The sequence below is a fragment of the Cupressus sempervirens genome, chromosome 9 (genome assembly GCF_028749045.1).
Source record: "Cupressus sempervirens isolate cs-2001-9-10 chromosome 9, ASM2874904v1, whole genome shotgun sequence".
NCBI lineage: Eukaryota > Viridiplantae > Streptophyta > Pinopsida > Cupressales > Cupressaceae > Cupressus > Cupressus sempervirens.
The window spans coordinates 12787267-12807661 of NC_143126.1; the positions used below are offsets into that span (position 1 = coordinate 12787267).

General features: G+C 34.1%; 1 protein-coding gene across 1 annotated transcript in view; it reads right to left on the bottom strand.

Annotated features, from left to right (window-relative positions):
* Nucleotides 1-20395, bottom strand: part of SPL7 (squamosa promoter binding protein-like 7) — a 75590-nt gene that overhangs the window by 36707 nt on the left and 18488 nt on the right. The window contains exons 3-8 of the mRNA XM_089802896.1: nt 16443-16634; nt 15788-16089; nt 15298-15372; nt 14997-15104; nt 13975-14092; nt 6726-6861 (exon numbers count right to left, since the gene is read on the bottom strand). Coding sequence (XP_089659022.1) covers nt 6726-6861; nt 13975-14092; nt 14997-15104; nt 15298-15372; nt 15788-16089; nt 16443-16634 — 931 coding nt within the window. The remainder of the gene's footprint in view (nt 1-6725; nt 6862-13974; nt 14093-14996; nt 15105-15297; nt 15373-15787; nt 16090-16442; nt 16635-20395) is intronic.

Sequence of the window (20395 nt, forward strand, 5' to 3'; positions counted from 1 at the left end):
AGAAGGAACAATTAGCAACAAAGGAGAGAGAGCTGGGAGAGATTGTTGGGATGATGCATTCAGCTTTGGAGCTTCAGATGGAGGCGGAAGTGGAATTGAAAGTTCGAAAGGAGCAAGTGTACAAGCTACGGGCAGAGCTGAACAAACTGAGGGAGCAAACGGCCACTACGCTAGGGACGCATCCCTTTGCTTAGTATCTATACATTGATGTAATTAGTTGTTTATTTTGAGTTTTGTTGTATGGTCGTCCAGAGACGACTTTACTTTTTGAGGGGGATGATGTTGTCGGTAAATTTTATATTGTAGCTAACGGATAGAATAGTATCTGAACGAGTGCATGACGGTTGAGTCACCCCCTCGGGAAAGTATATGTACACCGTCTAGAAGGGACTTTGGAACATCATCAAAATCATTGTAATCATCATAATAATATTGTAAGCATTGGAGTGCATATTGCATATGTGAATAAAGTATATGTTCTGTGTTATATTTTACTGTACTACATGCGATAAGCATCCTTTTACCCTGTACGGTAAACAGTTTAGAGGTATTATGAAACTATATTGGTCCATCTTAGAAGATTTTTGCTGGAAATCGCAAGCCTAGTTCAAGGTTTTCATCTCCCGATTTCTTGATTGCAACAAAAGTCTTTGTTTTTTGAGGGTTGCATGTACTTGCATGTTTGTTGCATGTACTTATATGTGCTTGCATGTGTTGGCTTACCATGTGAAGTCTTGTGTTTTGCCACCCTTACAAAAAAAATTGATGGGTTTTCACATGGTTTAAAATATCGCCGAAATATTGCCAAAACCGCGATATTTTGCAAGTGGCAATGGCAAGCAATATTATCGTGCATAAAACTGGCCATGAAATTTTAAAAAATCCGTCGTGGTTTTATTTGGAAAACCCGTCAAATCGCATGCGTAAATAAGCAAAAAAACGTTGTAAAAAAAGTCAACAATGTGAGCAATAATATTATTAAAATGGCGCAAAAGTTTTAGCCTACAAGTTAGGGTTTATTTGTGAAAAACAGTGCAGCATGAAAACACACTCCATTATGCTCATCCGTGCAACTAGGTGACCACATTTTTTGACCTTGCTGTGTGATTTCTAGTTGAGCGACTACATTTGCTGGCTCTCTAACTACATTTCGTGGCCCTGCAATTGCATTTCGTGGCCCTATGTGCAAAATTTAGGTATTTTGCTAAAGGCTCTCAATGCGTTTATAATTGAAGTTTTATATATTAATATGTTCATTGCTTATTACTATAGTATTATACAATATTTTTAATGATTTAATTAATATGAAATATGTATAATTTTGTAGTTAGTGTAGCACTATAGAGTATATTTTATACAATTATAAATTACAGAGGGTTTCATAAATAATTTTTAATACACAGTAGTAAAAACTTAAGTTTTAAAATTCTGATTAAAAATGTGTATTAGTATTACATATAGTTAAATTTATTTAGTTATGTATTATTATTAATATTAACAATTATTAATCTACTTTTTAATAAAGATATATACTATTTTATAATAAAATTTACATAATAATTATATAATAAATTGATAATAGATTTTTATTATTTAGAGTTCATATATTTATTATCAATAAATATAGATTCAATTAGTGCATTTTAACTTCTAATTATAAATTATCGAATTTTTTTTGTTAGGTTTTGCAAGTCTACCTATTTTTTCACAAGATGGTTGCTGGCAGAGTTAAGGATCCTTTATGGAAACAAGGGATCCCGAGGATAATTAATGGACACGTCAAATGTATCCATTGCCATAAGCATATGACTTCAAGCATAAGTCAATTGAAATACCATCTTGCGAAGATTCCATGCAATGATATTACACCGTGTGAAGCATGTTCGAAAGAGGTTACAAGAGAGGCTTTGACAAGCCTACAAAAACATGCACAAAGTAAGGCAGAAAAAAAGAGGACATTTGAGGCCATGGCAGCCCCAATAGGGACTTTTAGTTCTATAGGATTAGAAATAGGTGGAAAGGGTTCTTCTTCTATTGGGCCTCGAATACGAGGATCGAGAAGTACGAATGGGTCTCTAGCAGATCTTTGGGTTCCACGTAACACTCTTAGTGTTCAACCCGGCTTGCTAGGCATTGCATGAAACAAAGAGATGCATGAGAAGACAAAGGTGGCAATTACAAGAACTTAGATCCACAATGATATTCCCTTCAATGCTTTATGTAATTTGTATTGGGATCAAGTAGTAATTTCCATTTCTTTGTCTCGTAAGGGGTTCAAGCCCCCAACTCCCTATGAGGTGAGTGGGTTGTTGTTACATGATGAGGTAAGAAATATTCATCAACTTGTGGAAGAGTAAAGAAAAGTTTGGGAACAGAAAGGTTGCACTATTATATCTGATGGGTGGACAGATGGCAGGAACAAGACACCCATCAACTTTCTAGTTGCTTCAGGGGGCAGTTGGTATTTCTAAAATCAGTTGATGCCTCTAATCAAGAAAAAAATGCAGAAAATTTGTGTAACATGTTAGATGAAGTGGTAATAGAAGTGGGAGTAGCTAGTGTCATCCAGATTGTGACTGATAATGCAGTTGCATATGTGGCTTCCTGTAGACTTCTGATGGAGAGACATCCCACATTATTTTGGAGCCCTTGTGCTGCCATTGTCTTGACTTGCTTCTTGAGGATCTAGGGAAACTGAGCTGGGTAGAAAAGGTGGTTGAAGATGGAAGGAATATTGCTAAGTATATCTACAATCATACATGGGTCTTGAGTCTTATGAGAGAGCACACTAGTAGTGAGGATCTTTATGAGCAGGGGTCACACGCTTTGCTACTAATTTTCTAAACTTGCAAAGCATATCTGAGACAATGTTAGACCTCAGGTGCATGTATCTTGATAAGAAATGGTTAGAGTCCTTATGCTAAGAAGCCTATAGAAGACAAGATTGTGAGGATTGTGTTTGACGCTAGCTTTGAAATGCTGATGGAAGAGACCCTCAAAGTAAGCTTTCAAGTATTCATTGATGATTTAGTATTTAATTTTGAAATATTTTCCTTGGCTGATTTTTGTATATTTTATTATGTCCAAGTATTAGAATCGTTGGTGAAGGTTCTATGAATTGTGGATGGGGACAAAAACCCCATTGGGTTTCTATATGAGGCCGTGGATAGGGCAAAAGAGGCCATTCAACACTTGTATAGGTCAAATGAGACCAAATATAGACCCATATGGAACATCATTGATCGTAGGTGGAACCGACAACTCCACCAACACATTCATGCAGCTACCTACTTCTTGAACCCCAAGTCCTATTTCTCCAACACATTTAAAGCACATGCAGAGGTTCAAATTGGCTTGGACACATGTATTCGAGATTGGTTGCTGATACGGACCTCCAAGACCTCATACTTGATGAGTTGCAGAGCTACAAGAAGGAAGAGGGGCCATTGTTTTCTTCTCCTAATTGCAAACGTACGAGATACACCTTGCAGCCAAGTAAAAAAGAACATGTGTTTAGTTTTATCATACCATCTATTTCACTCGTGAAATTTATTGGAAGTTCTACCACAACATAAATGGTTTTTTTAATCCTTGCAAATCTATGGTGGGAAGATTATGGTGCCACAACACCTAATCTTCAACAGCTTGCCATTAGAATTTTATAGCAGCCTTGTAGTGCTTCTGGCTGCGAGAGAAATTGGAGTACTTTTCAAAACATACACACAAAGAAACGTAATAGGTTGACTCAAAGCACCTAAATGACTTGGTTTATGCGAAGTACAACCTTCTCTTGCATGCGAAGGTGAAAGGGCAAGCTTCATATGAAGCACTAGACTTGGATGACATTGATCCATATTCAGCCAATTGGATTTCTCTTCCTAATGGTGAGGATGCGGATGTTGGTGAACTTTTATTGACAGATGAGCAACTAGTTAAGTTTGAGAGAGAAGCAGATGAGTGAGATGCAAATGTGACAAAACGCGAGGAGGAACATGAGCCACAACAACTACTTCAACACCACCCACCCAGCAACAACAATCTCTTTTGAGTTTTACTCGTAGATGCAATTTACAATTGCTACTTTCAGTTCTCATTGATACTGAAACTTGAACTTAATATGTATTCACAAGTAGTAGTTTCATAGAGTTTGACTTCTATGTATCGAACTTATTTATATTCAGATGTTGTACTTGATACGTATGTTAATCTACTAAGTTCCTCTTGCTATGAATTACTGTTTAACTTAAAACTTTGAATGATATATGGTGGATATCTAAAATTATTCTATATACTACAACTTTGGTGTGTATGTATGCATTTTTAAGAATATTTTAAGAAATTTTAAATTTTCAAATGTTCGATAAAAGAGCCAATTTATTGCTGAATTTTTCCCCAAGTTTTTGCCGATTCCGAGTTTTTCAAAAAATTTGGGCCGACCGAGATATTATCGATACCAAGTTTTTTAACTATGGGTTTTCATAATTTTCCCCTCAAAATTTTTTTCCCAATTTTGTAATCCGCAAAGTTGCACGAGATTCCTTTTTCAGTTAATAATATTTTCCTCAAAAATCATCTATTAAATTTTACCATATTTCCTAAAAGCGAAGTTTTGTATTCTATTCTCTGTGTGTTTGATTCTATTTGATTTTGAATGATTTTTCACCTCAAATCATTTTGGGTCTCAATCAAATTTTCAACTCAAAATTTGTGTTGGGTTTTCATTGATTTTTCTCCTTGAAAACATGGCTTTTAGCACTTTGTTTAGGAGCATCTGCTTAGGAGCATCATGCTCACCTGCAAGGTTTGGAGGGTTTGCCGATTTTTCTTTAAAATCATGCTAATTGTTCTCAGTGTTTCTCTATCTCTAGTGAAGAGCAGCTTCATTGGATATTTTGTGATGATTTCTAGTCAGATGTTTCGCTGATTTTGGGAGGGTTAGTGGTAGACTTATTTCGGTGGCAGAGTCAATAGTAGGGTATTGTCTGTTGTTGCAGAGAATTGCAAAGAAGGGGGCAACCTTTTCTATTTCAATTTTTGGACGAACTTTGGCTTCTTGGTCATCAACATTTTGCACATCCAGGGAGGGTCTCAACAGTAGCAAAATGTTTTGAAGAATATGTGAACAAAAGACAACAGTTAGACAATGAACATTAAGGAAGGGTATTAGAATATTATAATGTTTTTTTAATGGTCATATTAGTTAGTCTTTAGTTTATTAGATAGTTTCTATTTTTGTCTTTAGTTCACAATTGTTTCTTTTAGAAATATCGTCTTTGTAAATCTATATAAGTAGTCTTCATCTCCTTTGTTTAAAACTTTAATACAACCACAACAACATCAATTTACAATAGCATAAGGATGTGAAAAGTTTATTAAAATTTGTGCAAAAAAAAAAAAAAAAAACATTTTGGTCCTCTGCAGGCCCCGGTTCGCCCAATTTCGACAATGGTTTGATCTGACCTAGATCAGTTCGCCTAGTTCTGTTTGTCCTTGCCTGCAGTTTGAACTGGGTTACTCAAAAACGAACCCTGGCAGGACCAGACTGTGAACTATACCCAGACCATGTACCTAGGCTGGTCAAGAGGGAGGAGGCTGAGTGTGAATCAGGGTAACTAAGATATTCATGTATTTGATCAAATTAGTTTCTATTTGATGATGTCATTGTATCTTTAAGCTTTATTCAATAATGGGTGCATGAAACAGGTTTAAACTTTAAAATCCTTTAAAATCTCTAAATAAAATCCTTTAAAATCTCTAAATTTCAAGGGTTTTTTCACTTTGCCGAGGCACAAGTCAAGTCAGCCTTGCCAAGTCTGAGCTGAGTCCGAATCTGAGAACTATGTTACACTTTTTAGCCCCTGACAACAAGCAGATCATAATGTCTGTAATTTGAGAGTGTCAATATAAATACCCTATTTAAGGTTTCAGTTCTTTCAATGACATGATAATAATTTCATTCTCATTAGGTGCTAAAATTTACAGTTTCATTGTTGCCAATTGTGCAGCAAGGTATGTGACCCCTATTTTATTATCGCTTTGGGGACAAAAGGGTGCCTAATAACATCCCCAACTATCCCCAGTAGTAACCATATGCTCAAAATCCATCTTTTAAGGACTTTAAAAGAGACAGAAACAGAATTTTTTTTGAATTAAGTTGTGTTCCTGTGAATATATAACACTTTATATGCTATATCATCCACTTGTATTCTGATAAAAAGGAAAAGCTTGGAGCTACCAAGTTTTTTTTTTTTCAAAATCTGCATCATGGAAGTCATTTACCATTCAATTGCCCAATCTAAAACTTGAATTACATCAACTGTTAAGTGCTAAGTGAAGCAGGGGATCAAATTTGTTCCAAATACTGACATAATTGTAGTCCCCTTAGTTTGACAAAATGTAAATGAATTCAAAAAAATCAACATATACAGTCTCTCTTATTAACAAGGTATATATAGATCTTAATAAGTATGCAGTCATATAAATCTTATTTTATAAAATCATATGATCAACCTAAAACTGTGATGGAAGATTTGATTCTTTGAAGCACTGCCTAGGCTGACAAAACTCAAGGTATAATGCACTCAATCTTAATAAATAACACAGATAGATAAATTTTGAAAGATAAAAAGCAAGAAATATAACTAGCAAGATGGACCCCCATTGATAAATCCAAATTAATCTTTAAATAGAAAGCAAGTACTCTATACTCCAGTTGGATAACATACCGAAATTTTGATTGAAAGAGGTTTTTTCCACACGCAACAATTTCAATAGGTTGCCCGGCCTCAATGAAAACAGGATGTACTGAATAAAGCTGTGGAACACGCTGATTTATCTTGGTATTCACCAAGGATGCTTCACCTATAGCCAATAAAGCATACAAATAATTGGCTTACAAACTATACAAGATGTTGATCTGACCATATCCCTAATTACAAAATGAAGGTTTAAATGAAACAAAAAATTAAGCAACACTTCAGAACGAGCATAATACAAATAGTCAGAGTAGTCAAACGACACTTAATGATTCAAACAAGGGATTCCATATATAGAACTTAAGAGTGTGTTGGATTTGACCTGAAAAAAAACTGACTATTGCAATGCTCTTTAAGCAATCCCACACGAAAAGTCTGAGACCAAATAGATCCAGACTGAATGGATATCAGAGATGAGAACCATAATATTTTCATATTTTATGTGTATAGCATTAGTCAAAGCTAACTCACTTTATATTTTAAGCAAACGGAAGAAAGAACCAAATACGTTTATGGTGCATTTTTACATTACACGAGATCACAAGTGAATTATGAAATTTATTGTAGAACATAGTTGCCTAATGATTTTTTTCAAGAAAAAGGGCTAACAAAATCTAGCCATTAAGAATTACATTTAGGGTGTCTGCAAGTTGGATACACCCCCACCATAACTGTAATCATATCAGAAGACAGACTGGACGCATACATGGTATCATATCAGTACACTACTTACATAAAGGGGCTTTTGATTATTTCATGCTCGGTGATGATTCCAATATATATACAGTATATATGAAGTAAAAGATAAATGGACTCGCCAAAGAAATGTGGGTATTATTATGCATAAATATCAAAGTAGCTTATTGTTCCATGACTGGTCCTAATATGATTCTGGCAGTTAGTCCAATCAACTAATTACAGATTCAGCTTAGCTCTATCATATAGAAATAAGGATTCTAAGAAGACTCCTTTAAAAAAATATTTAAGCATTGATGCTTCATTTCACACTACATTATCCATCATCAGATGATATGTATTATATTGCAGATCCCTAGGGGATCCTTTATAGATAAGTATTTATCAGACCAAGTAGGTTTCAGAATTTTAATTTGCACTTTCGCTCACATAACAAAACAGACGTCCAATAGAAGTACTCTTCAAATTAGAAGGGGAAGCTCCCAAAAATCAGAACTCACCTCAACACACGACATGCACTCCCCTATTTACAAAACTTCCATTGTTTTGTAGGATGATTTTGAGTATGCAATACAGACAATGTAAAGAAAAGCCAATCTTCCTGTTTTATTAACCTAAAGCACAAAGCCATGCAGCAGATAAGCACTAGGTAAGAGATTTGTGGACTTCTTTTCATTTGACTGAAAGAAACCTTTACAGTGTTACACTTGCCGTGTTTTATTAAAAACAATGTAATTACATAAACAGATTTTGATGGGCAGCAACATACAAACATGAACATTGTGCTATATTAAATACAAGACTTGATATGGAGCCACAATGTACACCTTTAAGCTATCCTTGAATACAAAGACTTTATATTCACCAAACCAAATTAACTCTTACCAAACAAAATGTGATCTCAATAAATATTTATAAGCAAGATAGGCATAATAAATTTCATTGAGCGAGTAATAAATTCTAGATAACAATAATACTAAATGAACAGTTATTAAACATGAGAATTAGGATCAACATGAGAATTAGGATCAATAATCTAAGTGCAAATAGGCACGTATTTATACTATTCAGAAAGCTGCTACATGAAAATAAATAAATAAAATTGACTAGACATCAACCCTAACTACAACGTATGAGCTATAAACTTGATTAAAAATTAATAGATTATCTCAACCACTAATATTTGAAGTAACAATTAATTTTAATTTGGTTTTTAATGGTTCTTTACCTTGCAGGCTGAGATAGACAACTAACAATAACCAACTCAGCATAATAAATAGAGGGCACTTAAAAACTCAGAAAACCAAAATTGGACGCAGGCATTGGTCATAAAACTGTAAAATTTAGAAGATGCTCTACCCGATAAAAGCTCACATACCATCTAAAAAAGACCTTTTGCGAATGTAGCTTTGTAAATGTTTTTTATGAAGCTTTCATTATGGAACCTTTATCTTATGAAATTTAGTAAAGCATCTAAAACAAATTATCATCCATTCCTCATTGAAATCCACAACTCTAAATACTGTAATACATTCTTCTTAGTTGCAGCAAATCTTCACTGTTAATCTAAGTTTTGTATGCTCTAAGTCTGAAAAGTATTTTGTTTTGTAGACTTCTCCATGGTCAACTTCTATGAATCAGCCCTACAGTAGAAGATACATGCCTGTGATAATCATTCAAAGAGGTGTGATTATTTTAGACTGACCATAACTTCCCCTTGCACTGACATGAATCCAAGACAGAAATACTAGGCATGATTTTGTCACTTTTACGACCTCTTGGAAAACAAAACTCTTCAAAAAGTGTCATTTCCTTTTATCAAGCATGACTTCTAAATTCAATCACCACTTAACTGACCCATTTTTCTGATCAAGGTAGCTCATTGACTTATACTGATCACTCTTGGATCTATTCACTTATGCTGACCACCAGGATGTGATGTCTCTTAATCCTAGCCAACTAGACTGCCAACTCATGCCATAAAAACTCTTACAATTGACACAACATTGTCTCTTCCACTGCAAATTTCAGAAAATGACAAGAAGAATCAGAAGGTGTGCTGTATGAGTTTAGAACTTAATCCGAGGTGTGATTTTATCTGGTCACTGTAATTAGTGGGCTAACAAAGGGATTATTTCCATACAACAAATACTTCATCTCCAGCAATCCCATTAACAATATGGATCATTATATTGAACAGGTTCAATAAGGTTCGATATATTAAATAATTAAACCTATCAAACAAGAGGATAATCAAAGTAAATGGTGTTTTAGAAAAGTCATACCTTTTCGTAAATGGACACTCCTCCTAGGTTTTAGGATATAAATATGTAACCATATTATTTGAAACGAGTCAGAAAACAAGACATTCGAAAAACATATAAGAGAAGAAGAAATATTTTACTTAAAAGGACCGATGAGAAGATTAAATATGACTCTGTAATATAAATTCATTTATTTTATTTTAATAATAAAATAAATGGTTCTTTGTTTATTTTTATTAAAGCCGCGGAGATTTAAACTGTAGTCGATTCGTCCTTTATAATTATCTTTAAATTCCATAAACAATTTAAATATCAGATAAGCAGGCACAGTCATTTAGAATCTTGAATGTGATCACAATAGATATAGTGAAATATCGAATTGTTTCCATATCTGTGTCCAGTTTGTCTCCCCACCAAAGGAGTTAAAGTTCAATCTGGACTAATTTAAGATTGCATACATATTTGGTCTATCGCATCTTGATTATTAAATTGTTGACAGTTTAGTGCATAGAACTTTATAAAGTTGTACATGATAATCTTCATTGAAGTTAAACTCTGTTGCCTGGATGAGCAAAGGCACTGGTCTTTTTATTATTTTAGTCAGAAAATCTATAATTTCCTTCTTACAAGCATCAAATCCATTATGTACAAATATTATACAAAGCATCCAATTCAAACATTTAGCATTCAATCTCATTTTGATCGAGTTCAATGATTTTGCCAGCTGAAGAACTCGCACAAGATTTAAATTCACTAAAGAAATGCCTTGAACCAAGCAGTCAGCATTTGAGGTGAATGTCTACCCATCTGGGTGTAGCAGAAGTGCAGGGGAATCAAGGTGATTCTCATTCGTTGGCCAAAATAGATTGTGGAATCCTATTGGAAAAGTGGCAGGCTCTTGGATTTCCAATCTACGGTTTTGGAAACCAACACCTGATATGACTTTTATTGGCAGATTGCCTACTTCGAAAGTATGAATTTAATTCACTTTAACTTAGGCAGGATTTTCTTATTAATTAATTTAATCCCCACTATATTTGCTGATTAGAAAATGGCATTTGGTCTTTTCCCGTGTTGTACGCAAATAAATTACAGCTTTATCTAGAAGTATTACCCTTCCCTTCCTTCTCAAATTCGCTTGGAGTATCATTTCTTCACCCTCTTACTATGATCTGTGTTAAAGATGTTGTAGCTGCGAAGAGAGACCATTTACCTGAGGTGATCTGCTTTGGTTTCTCTCAGAAATATTCTTATGAAGATGAACGTGATGATACCTGGTTCTTTGTTATGATCTGGAGCGGTGAAGATGATTTCAGTTCTTCTCTTTGGCTTGTATGGAGAAAAGACTCATTGTTCTTCTGCTTTGTTGCTGCCCAGATATGTCTCTCCTTTAATGTTAGTCTTGTGCCATCAAGCATTCGAACTGTACTATGAAATGCCCATGCCGTGTTCATGTAACGCTATTCCATCTTTATCATGTCCTAGGTGTTCATCATTGTTCGTTTTTGGAAGTTGCTTCTTTCATGTTTTAGTCTATCCTTATCACCGCCAAGTAAGCATGACATGGCTCAGTAAATCAGATGACTAGGCATCGACATGGACATCATGGGTGTCATCAGTGGGTGTTACGAACCACCACCACGTCTATGAGGCTGCCGTAAATAATATGTAACTGCAGTCGTTTGGCCTTCCAAAAAGCATTGTCAGTTACCTTGTAATAAGCAATTGATTCTAGCAATTGTGATTCGAAGAAAACATCGTTACACCATTTTTTTCGGGAGGTGTATGTAATTATAGAGAGCTGTCTGTGCAGCTGTGTGAAAATTGAGAGCTGCCTGAGTGTGTGTGTGTCAAGTGTAGTGTAAGAAGAAGTTTTCTGGATGATTAAGCTACAGCAGGGTGACTACTGAACAGGGATATATGTTTTGTTTTATATTTTGATCTGTGTAAGATTAGCTGCATTTTGTGAGTCTTTTTGAGTGTCTGCAATGCACTCATGCTTAATGGTTTATTCTGAAGAAACCATTTATATTCAAAGAGAAATAAGGCTTATTGATTGACAGTCAGTGTCTTCAATCATAAGCGAGAAAACATTGTGTTTGATTTGAGAACTCAATAAAGGAATCATCATCTTTGTGGGCTGATTTTTCCACCCTCACGTGGAGGGTTTTCCCAGGATAAGTCTGCTGTGTTCTTTGTTATTTTGCATTTCAGTTTATTGCAATCTATTTATTCTGGTTCAAAATTCAACAATCTGAATTAAATTCTATGCTTTCTGGAGCTGTTATCACCTTTAAAATAATGTACTTAGTCTCATTTTCTTTCCTTTAATTTGACATTACATTCTCTTGTTACTTGTAGCTCATAAGTTTGACAGAGTAGTCAAAGACACAATCAGTCAACAAAAACTGTTAGTTTGACAGAGTAGTTCAAGACATGACACCTTTATAAATCAACTAGAAACAACTACCGATTTAGATTTGACATATAATTGATGGCAAACTAATGAAAAAAAACAAGTAATATAACGTGAATGAGTTTCACATTGTGTACAACATACATAAGTTCAACCACTCTAGGATAATAATTAGGTTCAATTAATATCAGTAAGGTAATATGCTTACTGTTACACTTCAGAGCTCATTTTTAATTTACAAATAATTAATCAAAATAAAATAATAAGAAGTAAACTAAACACTTCTCTTGGCACAGAAATTATAGTTTTACCAGTGTTTCAGCCTGAAAATAAGGAAGTGATATAGAGATAAAATCCGTGATTTATTCATAAATGTATTAGAGAGCACAGGTATCGTCCAGAGCCAGAAGCAAATCTATAAAATGGTTTCTAGCAGAGTTGTTTACATTTTATAGACCTCGTACGAAGAAAAATCAACAAGAACATTTTTCCTTGACTGGCTTAGTATATTTTGATTTTGTTGATTCTACAGTGATTTTTGGCAGACAGGTTTGAAGTTCCTGCTTTCAACACATGTTATTTGTCACTAGTGAACAAAAAGCTTGAACATGAAAATTTTTGACCTACAACCTTTAACCTCATAAATTTAGAAATTAATATTTTTAGTGCATTTTACTTTTTTTTGAAATCATTGCTTCATTTTATTTATTTGTTTACATCCACAACAGCTCAAATACACAACAGGGTCAGTCCTGCCAGAGTCTTGAATTTGGGATGAATGGGGAGTGCTTGGGATGCTAATGATACTAATACAATACTAATATGGCTTAGGAGCTACAGAGGGGGACACCCAGAAACAAAGAATTAATATAACAAGATGATCATAAATGCAACTTGAAACCCCCCATATAGTCTACTTTGCAAGTGATTTTTGGCAGACAGGTTTGAAGTTCCTGCTTGCAACACATGTTATTTGTCACTAGTGAACAAAAAGCTTGAACATGAAAATTTTTGACCTACAACCTTTAACCTCATAAATTTAGAAATTAATATTTTTAGTGCATTTTACTTTTTTTTGAAATCTTTGCTTCATTTTATTTATTTGTTTACGTCCACAACAGCTCAAATATACAACAGGGTCAATCCTGCCAGAGTCTCGAATTTGGGATGAATGGGGAGTGGTTGGCATGCTAATGATACTAATACAGTACTTATATGGCTTAGGAGCTACAGAGGGGGACACCCAGAAACAAAGAATTAATATAACAAGATGATCATAAATGCAACTTGAAACCCCTCATATAGTCTACTTTGCAAGTGATTTTTGGCAGACAGGTTTGAAGTTCCTGCTTTCAACACATGTTATTTGTCACCAGTGAACAAAAAGCTTGAACATGAAAATTTTTGACCTACAACCTTTAACCTCATTAATTTAGAAATTAATATTTTTAGTGCATTTTACTTTTTTTTGAAATCATTGTTTCATTTTATTTTTTTGTTTACGTCCACAACAGCTCAAATACACAACAGGGTCAGTCCTGCCAGAGTCTCGAATTTGGGATGAATGGGGAGTGCTTGGCATGCTAATGATACCAATACAGTACTTATATGGCTTAGGAGCTACAGAGGGGGACACTCAGAAACAAAGAATTAATATAACAAGATGATCATAAATGCAACTTGAAACCCCTCATATAGTCTACTTTGCAAGTACAGATTATCACCATCTAATTACAACATGTATCTCAATGCATATAAAATGGTGTCAGAAAATTTACGGAAGTGTAAAAGTTTAACATGCTAACGGTAAAAATTAGAAAACATGGTAAGTTTTGCATTTTACCATTTTCAATTTGCATGACTATGTTGTTCAGATAAACAAGCATGTTGCCCCTGCCTGATAAGATGCTTTCAGATCCACTTAGAAAATTAAATATATAGCTTGTTGCATCTGCAGACAACTGAGGAAAAGACAACATGGAAGATGTAAATTCAAATGCATGAAAAACCAAAAACAAATGGCAAAAAGATCAACCTACTATTATTGCTCAAATCAAAATAGTGGAAAATATTAGCAGACGCACAATTCTAGAACATATACTAGACTAACATAGAAAGGATCAAATACTATCATTTAATTTTAGATAGATAAATGCTAATTTAAATTAGAAGAGATGAGAACAAAAGAAGAAACCCTACAGGTATTTTACAAAGGGAACTAAATGTTATTATAATGAATAAATAAGAGCAGCATCTCCTAAATATGTCGGTGTTTTTATTTTTGAAAAGTGCCAAAATGTTAAGAATGAACTAATGTCAACTACAAAAACAATAGGAAACGATCTTTTGCAATTCACAGTGTAGATGCAATGCATTATTTTAAATTTTCTCCAATGCTCAAGACAATAATTTATAAACTAAGGAAAATTATTCTACGCAACTCAAAAATGTATGTTTATCACAATATCTGCTCTCAGATATTGCAAAGCCAAGAAGTACACAGCCCACTTGCTGTTATGACTTATGATTCCATTCCAAAAAAATATACATGCTCGTCTCTAAAAAGAAATGCAATGAATTTAATCCCTGTGATAAAGATGGGACAATAACTACCATAAAAGTTTTGACATTGTTCAACTTATATTATCTTGTTGAAGATGGCAAACAGGGGAAAGGATAACAGATACTTGATTGGATACATTTGTGACCAGTATTGCCTATAAGGGTTTAATTATCAGCTTATTAAGCAGTATGCATCCAAATAACGCATCAATGATAGAACTAATAAATATATCAATGGCTTTCTTTTAACCATGGTTACATGTAACCAAAAAAACTAAAATCACAAGGTGTAATCAGAGTTACCTTTTCCCACATATACTGTGGTAATGCAATAAAACAAGTCAAAATGGTACATCCTGGCCGAATATAACCCTCCAACTCAATCGGCATGTTAGCCAACCACTGCAAAATCTGGTCAAATGCAATTTAATGTTATCTCCCTGAATGAAATTAGAATACTCAGAGACAATAATTTATGTCACGTCTCTAAACCATAAAAATGAAACTTGAAATAGAATGTTCCTGCAACAGACTAAAGAATAAATGCATCAAGACTTTATCAATGCCACCAAAAATCAAATTCCTGCTAAAAATTTTAACATACTTGTTGGCGAAGCCGACGGGGAAACTCTGCAGGGTTCCAATCATAAAGCTTAAAGGAGATACGACCTGTAGGGCACTAGAATTTAAGGAATTTTGATGGTAAGAATTTAATGATGGACCAGGAAAACAAACCAAAAACATATAAGAAAAGCATATCCACAATATTAAGTGACAAAAGAATATCAATAGAACAACAAATTACATCAAGTATATATGACAGAAATCTGCTTTTAAAGAATGACATGCGAGACTAAAAGCTAACTTCAAACAAATGGAATAAGATAAAGTGAAATAAATATGTATGAAATACTTCTCACTATAATAAAATGGCTGTGATAATAAGAGAAATAACCCTCATTTTAAATATTAAACCGCTATTACGCGCTCCACCTTAATTCATTCTATGATTCCTAAAGAAAATACCAGAAACGCATATTGAGTGTGACCAGCCATGAGATAGGGTTTGCCAGGATGTTTGTTCTTTGACTTACCACAGATGTGTATGGCAAGTTTTTCTCCTGCCCAGTTGAAGAAAGATAAGATCTTGAGGGACAAGTTTCTTTGTCCCTTTGGTTCCAACCACTTGAGCTATGTAGATGCTCATCTTTATGAGAATTATCTTCTGCCAACAATCCAGTATAAGAGTGTTCATTGAATTCTGTGTAGGTTGAGTCATCATGATCTTGAGACCTCACCATCTTCAAAGGAGATGCTTGATTATTTTCAGTGAACTTTCTTTCCTGATCATTTAAGTACTCTCCACAAACCCTATCATTGTCTGGAATGGGTGTCCCTGCAATTGTTTTGGAAACAATCAAATCAAGAACCAATATGTGATGAATCCTTCACTTTCACATATTAATAGCACTAAAAGGCATAAAAACCACTAAACAAATCCTGTACACAATAGTCCTAATACATGTGCTCCATAAAACTAATAATTTCTAAATCAAACTTCAAAGCTTCAATATCTCTGCATGAACCTCTCTGAACCATTTGAACCAATAGTCTCGGCATACCTTATTGTTACAAAAAAATTCAGAGAACAATGATCATTCCTTTCTCTGCAGCCTCAAAGTTACACTTATAAATTACAGGATACATTTCATCATTATCAGACTAGTTTTTTTCCAATACAAATAATACCTTCAAGTTCTATGGGAACAATTACTGGCCTTGAACTGTTAGGAACTTTATTATCATCTGTGGACCTCAATTCCAAAATATCCACAAAGGAACGATCTTTATATGGTTGCTCTACTTCAGAAATCTGAAACTCTTCACCAACGCTGCTAGCTTGCTTTTCACCAGTGCCAAGAGATGATAGTGATTTTGAATCTTCAAGAAAAAAAATTTAAAAAGGAAATAAATCATTTCTGTGAGAAAGATACAACAAATGTTTGGAGCATTGATTCAAACCAAAAACAAATTCTACAAAATAGTACTATAATTTTCCCGTCAATATAATTTTTGGTATTTTTATTTAGCAGGCATAAAATCAGGGAAGCCTGGAAGGAAACGTGATTGTCCCCACAAAAGAAATACAAAATCAAATACTATCACATCCTCTAAATAAATAAATAAATAAATATATATATATATATATATATATATATATATATAGGATATAAATAGATATGCATATATATATAAAGAATATAAATAGATATATATATATATATATATAAAGGATATATATATATAGATGGTCACAGAAAAGTGTGAAATATAACTCAAAAAATAAGTATTTATATCTAAATGTGTCTGCCAAATAAACATCAATTAATTGCTGCAAGATATATGGACTGCAGATGCTCTAATCTTATTTCAACTTTGACAGTTCACTGATTATATACCATTTCCTTTCAAAGTAAGTAATATAAGGCTAATAAACAAACAAATCATAGGACAGCACTAAAGTAAGAGATGTGAAATTGGACTCAAATACAATGTAAAATGAAATTAAATCTTGAATATAAAGTATCAAGACCAATCCTGGCAAAGGAAAGGACATTTGATTTTGTAATAAATGCATAATCAATCTAAAAAAACAGAGAATTCATTGGAAGCAATATATTGTAGTTGAACTCATCCTGATCATACAACTGTAGCTTTGATATAACAGTAAATCTGCAGTAATTTTGTACAGCTTTTTTATTTCGTACCCTTATGTGTGCTGAGAACAATACTATCTTCTAGTGGTTCTTCAATTCTCATCTTATTACAGAGAAAAATAGATTTATTACAATTGAAATTGTTTCTATCTGTGTTTTAAATTAGTATGTACAGCAGTGGATTCCTTCATCCTATCCCCTGCTTCCTCACTGAAAACATTCCAAAATTCCTGCACAAACTCATCGTCCAAGAACAGTATCATTGTGGGTAGTGCAAACTACAAAGAATGTTCCCAACACAAACAATATTTATTACAACGTTTTCCATGAATGACTAATGGCCAACCAGATGTCACATTAAAGTTGTTCTTAGCTTAAGATTAATAATTTTTTAATCTCTTTAGACTGTAAAATTTGACGTGTTTAGTGAAATTGAGCATGATTTTTTAGTTTATCTGCTTTTGACTTGAGAAAGTTTTAGCTGGCAGCGAAATTGAATTACTAAAGCTAATTGTTTTCCGTTCATTTGTTTTGTGACTACTGTAATACTCCAAGACCAAGACACCTATGTTTTTTGCCTTCATTTAATCACCAAGATCGCTTGTCTAAAACCAACTGTTACATCCCAAATTTTTGTCCATTTAAAATAATCATATAGCCATTATATAGTTCATGTGAATGCCAGTTGGATTGGTTAAACAGTTGAATGTCACTATCATGTGAAATGGGAATTATGCTTGATCGTTTTGTTTCTTATGTAAAGATGACTTGTTAGTTGTTCGTTACAATTTTTAACTATAAATGAATATTTATTATTCTAACAAAATTAGTTGAAATGATAGTTAGACGTTGTGATAATTATGATATAATTTTTTAATTTTAGTTACCTTGATTTAAATTGAGGAGTATGTTATTATCGTGGAAAAATTCTTCGTGGATGCAAGAGAGGACGAAGGGGGGGAAGTGTTGCTAAATGGGATATAAGGATTGGAGCACCATAAAGTCCATCGACAGGCCATCAAGTATGGGTTTTAACCATCTCGGTCAAGGATTTAATGACTAGGCAAGCAAGAGTATACCTTGGACAAACATGAGCTACCTAATCGGTTCAAAATACAAGAAAAACATTAAAACAATTAAAATAACATAAAAATTGTTATCTTTTTATATTTGAGATCATTGTATAGTCACCAGAATATAATATATTGACACCATGTTATCTTAACATCTATACTTGAACCCACATGTGTCTATATATGTGTGTGTGTGTGTGTGTGTGCATAAGCCAATTTAATGATACAAATAATTACTTGATTAAATTTATGCACATATATATATATATATACACACATACACACACATACAAATAGAGGTGGCACAAATCGCACAACGCAATCTATTATAAAACATGAGACAGGATAACATTTACATATATCTTTAAGTTTGGCTCCATATTGTTTGAGCGATTGCCAACTTCATATCGGCACATAATTCTTAACATTTGAAACGATGGAGTTACTTTCATTTTTTACCAATAGCTGGCCATACCCCACCACCTCGACCTCTTTCTTATAACTGAGAGACGTTGCGGGATGCTTTATTAATTGCTCTCTCCAAAACCATGCGAGCTCTCTTACTTTTATTGTTTCCACTTCCTTACACTCTGCAAGCATTCTACCTTATGGCCTCAAGAGTCAAGTCTGCAATTACGTTTGGATTCAACAAGAAGCTCTGCAACCATAGTGAAGCCAGAAGAGGCTTCAGCTTTGTCATATTCATTTGCAAACTATTCTAGCGGGCATTCCATCACATTACAACTCATGCTCTCAAGCCGCGCTAGGCAAGCGAGACAAACAACTACAGGTTATGTAATCATCGTTCTTGCTAAGTTGCCATTTATACATGATTATTGTTCATTGATGATATTGAACGGTGCAAACCATGGATCATTTAAGTTGCCACAAGAACTAATATGCAATCTCTGAAACATCATTTCATGCCATATTCATAGAGTGTGGCTGGTAAAACAGTCCGGCAAATAGCATAAATTGACTTGAAATCTCTGTAAATATTATCACAACTATTTTCCCATGGCATATCTTGTGCAAGAAATATTTATAAGCAAGCACCAAATTTCTGTTGTGCATAGAAATCGACCTGACTTATACAGATGTGTTGTTAATATGCCTCTGAGATCAAATCAGCTCAAATGTTAAAGAATACTGAATGTTTAATCTGCTACTTGGACATGATCTCGGGATCTCCTTGTATACACCTCAAGACTGGAAGGGTCAAGCAATAATGGGTGTGAGGAGGAACATCCCTGAAAGAACAAAGAAAAGTAAGTAATGAAAGTGATTAAAATGTAAAAACTATACAAGTAATATTGAGTCAGCTCATGGTTGTCCAATATATATTTCTTGTTGTCAAGTCAAGCAGTGGGTGATCGGGCACAATTAGTAGCCCACTGAAATCCTTGGCCAAGGTAAGTCAGTGACATGCTTGTCACAGTGATCACTAGAGGTCAGAGTGCTAGCTGACAAAGGAGAGGTTGTTGGAGGATTTCCACTGCCTTGTTTGCTGCCTAGCGAACGCTCTAACACCGGAATGCTCGGGTGGTAGGACCATGGTGCCCCAAGCCAAACCCCAAAGTAGGGAGGGCCTTTCTTGATTGAGATTATCTGGGGATAATTTAAGGTTCTTGGTTGGGAGGTCAATGCTTCTCCTCTTCACCAGATGTCGCGACTTGCTCAACACAATGACTGTCTTCTGCTACATCTATGGTACTTGTTCCTTTGTATACTTCATTTCCATAATTTTAGTGGCATGTTGATTAAATTGCATTATTTTTTATGATTGTAATAGACTTGGAAAGTAAATAGTAATGGAAGTTATAGTAGTTTCCTTTCATGTGAACTAGATTAGTTCATTACTAGGTTCTGTTTTAATTTCATTTAATGTAATAAGTTGATGGATTTCCCTTTC